This window comes from Orycteropus afer, unplaced genomic scaffold (assembly GCF_000298275.1).
Source record: "Orycteropus afer afer isolate SDZICR_OR568_19922 unplaced genomic scaffold, OryAfe1.0 scaffold00622, whole genome shotgun sequence".
Classification (NCBI taxonomy): Eukaryota; Metazoa; Chordata; class Mammalia; order Tubulidentata; family Orycteropodidae; genus Orycteropus; species Orycteropus afer.
In genome coordinates, this window is record NW_006922209.1 from 354,381 (window position 1) to 363,065 (window position 8,685).

Sequence of the window (8,685 nt, forward strand, 5' to 3'; positions counted from 1 at the left end):
GATAAATGGAGAAAAGATTGAAGTTGTCAGGGATTTCATTTTACTTCCATCTACAATCAACACTCATGGAAGCAACAGTCAAGAAATCACACATTGTATTGCCCTGGGCAACTCTGCTGCAAAAGGCCTCTTTAAAGTGTTAAGAAGCTAAGATGTTACTTTGATGACTAAGGTGCACCTAACCCTAGCCATGGTATTTTCAATCGCTGCATATGCGTGTGAAAGCTGCATATTAAGGAAGACTGAAGACTGAAGAAGAGTTGATGACTTTGAACTATGGTGTTAGCAAATAGTGAAAATGCCATAGACTGCCAGAAGAATGAACAACTCTGTCTTAGAAGAAGTGCAGCCAGAATGCTCTTTGGAAGCAGGAATGGCCAGACTTCGTTTCATGTAATTTGGTCATGTGGTCATAAGGGACCATTCCCTGAAGAAGGACATCATGCTAGATGAAGTAGAGGGTCAGTGAAAAAGGGGAAGACCCTCAACGAGATGGATTGACACAGTGGCTGCAACAATGGGCTCAAGCACAGAAGGATTGTGAGGATGATGCAGGACCAGGCAGTGTTTCATTCTGTTGTCCACAGGGTCACTATGCTTACAAGAGTTCTTTATATATTCTGAATATGAGACCTTCCTTGATTGTATGTACCAGACTTGTCATCTAACACGCTATGGGCTCCCATTGTTTGCTCTATATATTTAGAAGCTCTGTTATTAGTTGCATGCACATTTAAAATTATTTGTCTTCCTAGAGACATGACTATTTTCATCATTATGAAATATTCCTATTTTTCAGCAGTGATAGTTTCTGTTCTAAGGCCAACTTTGTCTGACATTAAAAAAATCTTTCTTTGGGTGAGGATTTGCCTTGTATCTTTTTCTATTGTTTTACTTTACGCTGTTTTGTATTTCTTAAGATTAGCCTCTTCTATACAGTATGTAATCTGATTTTAATCTTTTATTATCTGGTCTGAAATATTTGTCTTTCATTGTGTATAATATGTTGCTGCTGTTAGTTGACATCTAGTTGGTTCTAACTCATGCAACCTTACAGATAGCAAAAGGAAATATTTCTCAGTCCTGTGATACCTTCGTGATAGTTAATAAGTTTAAGTGCTTGCATATAATATATTACTCACAGTCAATAAAACACAGGTAAATATCTTTCTGGTATTTTCTATGTTCATGCAGTTGATTATTCTCTATAAGAGATGAAATTTTTAAAAAAGAGCTTTTCAAAGGGATTCTAAATACCGTTAAATTACTCTGCATGTACAAAGCTCTTTGACCAGAGTCTAACCAGAGTCTGGCACACAGTAAATGTTCAACCCCTGATATCTACAGTCAACTCACTGCCATCGAGTTTATTCCGACTCATAGTGACCCCCGTTGGATTTCTGAGGCTGTAAATCTTTACGGAAGTTGATTGCCCTATCTTCCTTCTGTGGAGCAGCTGGTGGGTTTGAACTGCTGACCTTCTGGTTAGCAGCCAAATGCCTTATCCAGTACACCACCAGAGCTCCTTGATATTCCCAGTAGTAACTACTCTTATTTTGTATAGAACACTATGCATGGGCAGCCACTACTCTCTCAGCAAATTTCACAATAGACAACCACACCCATAGTAGGGACACAGAATCAGTTAACACTTCCCAAATAAAAAAAAAAAAAGGAAGTGGTTGTGCTGCTCAGAAATTCTCAGCCTTTGAGATTTAGAAACAACTGCTAGAAGAATGCACATTTAAAGCATTGATTGAGGTGTGGACATGGGGAAAGTGGTTGTATCTGGACAGAACCAGAACGCGCTTGCTTGGAGCTTCTTCTAGCACTCATCTGAAAGGCAGCAGACACCAGAGGCTTAAAGCAAGGTAGGTCCAGGGCCTTGCCTTCTAGGCTTTTAGGCTGTTGATTTTCTCACTGGTTGGTCCTAGGATCTTTGGAAGTGGAGTGAGAGACAATGAGACCACTTCCTGCGTTTCTAAATTGGGGTAGTTCAAGGATCTCTTTGAAGGTACATTTGAGGTGTTTGGGGAGCAGTCTGCTCAAGAGGACAAGGAAAAAGGGAGATTCACGAAGGTTGAACCTGGATGTTAGATGAAGTTGTTTCAGTTTTTGTCCTCTGAATCCCATCAGAAAGCTGTAAGCAATATTTTAAACCTTTAACTAACATTCCATTCCCCTTTTGTGATTTTTATATTCTCTTCTTATAACATGTTATTTATAATTCAACATTTAAGAAAACATCTGCCACATGCAGAATTTTGAGATGTGGTATAGGGCAAAGGCAGAGTCCTCAGTCTTAGACACTGAGATTGGCCCCTCAGGTAGAGCTGTCCCCTAACTTATTTCCCCAACTGTCTCTGGCACCATGCACTGGACACCCAATGCTAAACTGAAGCTGCTTGTGAAGAAGTTTACAAATGAGAGACCTAGTAATCCTTAGCATTCTAGAGATCGGAGAGAAATGTGGAGGTAATTGTGCTCAACTATTCTTTCATCTAGGAGCTCTGGTGGCATAGTGCCTAAGGCATTTGACTGCTAACCAGAAGGATGGTGATTCAAACCCACCAGCCACTTCTCGGAAGGAACATTGGACAATCTACTTCTGTAGTGATACTGCCTCGGAAACCCAAGGGGGGGTCGCTATGAGTCGGATCCGACTCAATGGCAGTGAGTTTGGTTTGTAGTTTTGGCTTTATTCTCTCCTCAAATGAAGTAAATGAAACCCAGAGAAGGAAAGTGACTTGCCCAGAATCACACAAGCCAACAAAAGAGCTAGAAGCAGAACCCAGATATGTTGATCCTGACTCTAGTCCTGTTTCCTGCTCCAGGTCACTGTTTCTATATCACAACCATCATCATCCAAAAACCATCGATTCATGCCTCCTTTGGGATGTTTATTTCATAGATTTTTTTTTTCCAAAGAAGGAAAAGCTGGCCCTTTGGACAGCCCTTCTCATGATCATTCTTTGGCAATTGTGACCCATGAGGAGGATGGTGATAGAAAAATAAAGAAGCAAATGATTGATGGTGGTGGTGATCCACCAGGAGTTTGGAGCTAGTAGAAGAAGGAGGGATTTTTTTTAGTTTTCCCACATTTGTACTGGGGTAGAAGGGGAGGAGAAGAAAAAGAGACTTCAGTTGTGAATTAAAAAAAAAAATCCTACTCATAGCTACCCCTCCTTGGGTTTCTGAGGTGGTATCTCTACAGAAGTAAATTGCCCAGTCCTTCCTTCTGAGGAATACCTGGTGAGTTTGAACCACCAGCCTTCTGGTTAGCATTTAAATGCCTTAGGCACTATGCCACCGAAGTCCGTTGTTGTGAATAGCCTGCTATATGTCACAGAAAAAATGGCAATGCTAATGTCCAGATTGTTTCTTAATCTGAGGGCAATGTCCCTCATAGCAATCCAATATTCTCCACTGTTTTGGTGCCCTTGGTAGTTGAATATAGGGAAGCTGAGCCCTGAAGACTAAACATATATTTTTGTCCTTGAAGAGTTTACTTGCCTAGATAACTAACACATGGATTTTTGTGGTGTCAAGATCTGCTGTTATTGTTAGATGCTGTCAAGTTATCTGATTCATGAAGACCACATGTGTATTACGGTGTGAAGGCTGTTGTTTTTGTATGTCATTGAGTCTATTCTTATTCATAGTGACTATACATGACAGAGTAGAACTGCCTCATAGGATTTCCTAGGCAGTTATAAACTCAGGGTCAGAGATCCTTGTGTAGACAGAGAACTAGCCCGAATGACCAGAATCTGACCTATGTTACCACAAGAAGACAGCAAGACCAAAAGAGCCCCTTGGAAGCCTTGTTTTGCTATAATATCCCTACCCTGGGGGAAATTCAAAGTCTTACTGAAGAGACACTAAATATAGAACAAGAGCACCAGGAATATGCGGTAAGAGAGAATCTCAGTTCCTGAATCCTTGGTCTGACAGTACATCTGAGAGATGAATGCAGAGGTTCCTTTGCATTAGATAGAACTGTTAAAGTACATGTTTAGCTCCCACGGTGTAAGAGAGAAATGACAGGGATTTCTTAAACCACCTTCAACATCACTGATCGAGTAAGCCATTTATGAGAAGCTGGGGAGGTGGGGAGCCATGTTTGAGAGAAGGCTGAGTGTAATCCTGTCAGTGAATGAGAAGGGCCAGACTCTAGGGTGGGTTTTTGTTGTTGTTGCAAAGTGGACATGGAAGGAGTGGAACATTCCTAGCAATGGGTTCAACATGTTCAAATGTCTCAATATAGTGAAGAGATTGCTGATTTAAAAGAACTGAAATAAGTCAAACTTGGGGCTTTGAAAATAAAAAGGAGAGTCAAAATAAGTTTAGGGTAATAGATGCAGGCAAAGTATCGGTTCTCTTCTCAACCACTCTAAGCATTTTAACTTGATACTAAGAGCAGTGGAATGCCGTTGGAGAACTCTATTGTCAGGAGCCCTGGTGGTGCAGTGGTTAAGTGCTTGGCTGTTAACCAAAGGATTGGTGATTTGAATCCACTGGCTGCTCCATGGGAGAAAGATGTTCCAGTCTGCTTCCTTAAAGATTTCCATCCTTGGAATCCCTGTGGTGCGGTTCTACTCTGCCTCATAGGATCACTGTAAGTTAGAATTGACTCAAAGGCTGTGGATTTTAACACTATTGTCTTTGCCTTTTAAAATAATGACTGGCTACAGAGTGGGGAATGAATTGTCCATACAGGGCCATGAGTGGACACAGGACAACCAGTGAGAGGCTATGGAAATATCCCGAAGGAGTAGGCTGGTGGCTTCATCTGGGGAGGTGGGAGAAGTGTGTCAAACTGAAAACTGGTTGTATGGCAGGATCAGGAGAACTTGATTGATTGGACATAGAGGGTGTGTAAGGGAAGACATCAATGATGAACTCCCAGGTTTTTAACATAAACAACTGAGTTAATTATGTTGCCTTCCTTGAAGAGAAGATGACTTGAAGTATTCAATAACCCTTACAGTTCTCGTTACCTTTAGCTCTTGCCACTCTGCATTAGGGACAAATAGTAGTGATCTTAAATGATCTTTTCTGTATACTTGTCATTGTGCCACATTACTTTCTTTGAAAGAGAACTTTTGAGGAAGACTAGATGTTTTCTGTTTAGGCCTTTGTTTTGGTTGCTGATAGATATAATAAATATAAGCTTTGACTTAAAATTCTCACATTATTTTCATGCTTTAATCCTAATACTTTTTCCCTCCAAGAATGAAATTGAATAACAGGACAGTGGTCACAACCCAGTTCTAAGAACTGGGTAGACAAGACAGACAGAACCACAAAGAACGACTGAAGCTTGCAGTTCCAAGAACACAGCTGAACATCTACTGTCTTGACTATTGCTACCAAGACAGCCGTGGTCTGCTCTCCCACAACAGAACTGCTGATAAACTGCCTGCCACCCTGCTTAAACCTCCCAACTTGCCCAGCTCAGCACTGATGCACTGTTGTGCTCAGCCTGGGCTAACACCATTCTGGCCTCAGCTTGTCTGCATGCAGATACTTTAATAAACTTTCTTTCAAAACTCTATCAGCCTGATTTCTCTCTCCCAGCACCGAACCTTAAGTTACCTAGTGCCACACTGCCAGGAATATACCACAAATACCATAAATAGCTTGAACAAATAAGCGTTTATTCTTTTACAGTTTTGGAGGCTTTAAGTCCAAGTTCAAAGTGCCAGACTCTAGGGGCTGGGTGAAAGGCCCTCAACCTTGGCCTTCACCTCTGCCTCCTGATCCTGGCCCACTAAAGCTGGAAGCTTTTCTTCATTCAGACAGCTGCTGGCTGCTGAGGCTGACAAGCCCAAGGTTGACAAGTAAAAAGGCACAGTCCCAATGTTAGCAAACCACACGACAGGCCATTAATTCAAGTCCGCTGAAAGTCCCAAGATCGGCAGAGCATGGCAGGCTGTTGAACAACAACTTGGCTATGTGCAGGGTTCAAGCGTGCCGAGAGGCTAGAGCCCATTCCCAAAGCTGCTTTTTAGTTACAGGAAGCAAGCCGCATCCCTAAAGCAGCTACTCAGCTGCTCTAATATATTCCACCATGGAGTTAATTACCAATCTCACCATGGGGAATAAGTACATCCAGCTGCCCAACCACTCAACCAGGCCTAGCCAAGTTGACACACAAACTTAACTACCACAGTCTTCTAATGTAGCAAGTGAAAATTAATGTTCTTTCCCTCTGGGAGCAGTTCCTAAATGAAGATCATATTATAAGCTTTATTATAATAACTTGAAATTAAGGCCAGAGTCAGTTGTCCTAAGTAAAACTGGATTAAAGTTTGTAGATTAGATTTAAGGCCAAAACGAAAGCCCTTATTTATTCTACCCCTCCTCTCCAAAACCTAGGTCTTGTATTCTGCCCAAGTGATGCTCAAACGTACAGTTTAGTCTGAATGCACCGACTCAAAAGCATTTAATATGTTGCCTTCCTTACCATCCTGGCTATCATCAAAGAAGAAACTGTAAGAGAAAGAGGAGGGGCCCCTTGCCTGCCTTTGCCTGGTCCTCTGTCTAGTTTATTCCATGACAACAGGAACCAGACAACAACCCTGACTCTCAGAACAATGTTTGAAACAAAGTGCAAGAGACAGAAAAATGCACCCACTGACCACATGGCCAAATGAATATTATGCTATCACCAATCATATAACCCCCTCCTTCCCCCACCCCAAGACAAAAATAAATCAGGGGTATTGGAGATAAATTTCCTTTCACATGTTGTGAAATGTCCTAATAGCTGTTATAATTTAGTGAAGGAATGCAGACCAGAGGTCGTCTAATGGAAGAGACTGCCTCAAGGTGCACCTCTTCAGTCATTTCAAGGACCTCATTCCTAATTATGCTTTTATTGTAGCACCTCCTCTGCTGCCATGACAACCCCACAGGGAATGCAACAGACCACATCAGGGCCTGGCCCTAGTATACTCCAGATGGGACAACCTGCTTCTCTGCAATTGTATCTGTGGAAGGGGAAGCCAGAGAAGTTCTTGAAGGGGGAACCCAAGGCCCTTGGGGTAAGTCAAGTGCAGATCTGGGAGAAGAACAATGATGTTGTAAACTCAAAAATGATCAAACCTAATGACAAATACTGTCTCTTACTAGCTTCATAGCACATCCTGATCTTCAGGACATCAGTATTTGATGTTAAGGCCCTATCATTTGAGGAAAAAAAAAAAGGACACTATTCTATCACATCATGCTTCTAATCCATGTGGGTAATCCATGATGAATATATTCAACTTCAATATAGAAGAACAGCAAAAGAAAAGGTCATGTGCCAATTAGCTGGTGTCCCCTCCACTGGCCTTCTTAATACCTGATGGCGCCATCTTGTTAGTCTCTCTCTCTGGATCATTTTCTTAGCTAGTCTTGATCCACAGATGATAAAATGTCTTACATTCTCAGTGCATTTCTCCTCTGGAGTCGCAGGTGGATTTTCCTGAAAGGAATGAAGGCGGTAAAGAAAGGCAGGTTAGTGCTAGTAGAAGGACCATGAATATGAAAGTTTATCTCTAGCTCAGGCTTCACAGCATGAGGACAAAGTCATTGTGAACACTTTGACTCCTTTTTTTTTTTTTTTTTAATTGTGATTTGGGTGAAAGTTTACAGGGCAAATTCACTTTCCATATAGCAGTTCACAGACACATTGTACTTTGACTCCTTTTTAATACCATGGGGCAATTGTACTCAAAGCCCCTATTTTTTGACCTCATAGTCATGGCCTTAGCTACCAGACCCCAAGAAATAGTCATATTTAATCTTTCCTCTTCTTCCTCTGTATGGACTCTCCTTCCTTCAAGTCACTTATCCTTGTTAGAATTTTTTTTTTTTTTTTTACTCCTGTGTCTCCCCTGTCTAGATTTGTGACAAAAAAGAGCAGCAGTTATCATAGGAGTAGTATCATGTACCACTAAAGCATCTCTGAGCAGGTTCTGGCACAGTACTATTTTTACTTTGAAATTCCAAGGGCAAATATAGATATCCCCAAGAAATAATTTTGGTAAATTACTATATTTACAATTCTTTTATATGTAAAAAAGTTAAGAGATAATATCAAGAAACATGTCTGACCATTTCAAATGATTGAGAAGGAGAGTAACTCAGTGGTTGGAGAAGGGATGTCTCGGGTACCTTTTATGTGATGGATAATTGGCTTTTGCTTTCATCATCATTTCTAGGTTGTCCAGATCCTGATTGCCTTGATAAACCTCAGCTTGGGAATAATAATGATGTGTGTCTCATATTCATTGTATGGACCAAATCTCATTTCAATATACACAGGGTACTCAGTGTGGGGGTCAGTGATGGTGAGTAGAGTATCTTCTGAAATAATTGGAATAGTATCCTAATTCTACCTTGTAATTCTATAACCTTGAGAAATACACCTAACCTCCTTCGGACTCAGTTTTCTCATATTTAAAGTGGATGTAACAATTTCCATTAGTAATGGGAACATGGAATTATGAAGTATGGATCTAGGAAAATTGAAAGTTGTCAAAAATGAAATGCAACACATAAAGATTGGTATCCTAGGCATTGTTGTTGTTGTTGTTATGTGCCGTCTAGTCAGCCCTGACTCATAGTGACCCCTCCTTGGGTTTCCGAGGCAGTATCACTACGGAAGTAGGATTGCCCAACCTTCCTTCCGAG

General features: G+C 41.1%; 1 protein-coding gene across 1 annotated transcript in view; it reads left to right on the top strand.

The window, feature by feature from the left end:
* The first annotated feature begins 6,896 nt into the window (after positions 1-6,896).
* MS4A4A (membrane spanning 4-domains A4A) overlaps positions 6,897-8,685 on the top strand; it is a 17,943-nt gene continuing 16,154 nt past the window's right edge. Inside the window, exons 1-2 of the mRNA XM_007956445.2 lie at positions 6,897-7,049; positions 8,214-8,342. Of these exons, the coding sequence (XP_007954636.1) occupies positions 6,906-7,049; positions 8,214-8,342 (273 nt within the window). The 5' untranslated portion in view covers positions 6,897-6,905. The remainder of the gene's footprint in view (positions 7,050-8,213; positions 8,343-8,685) is intronic.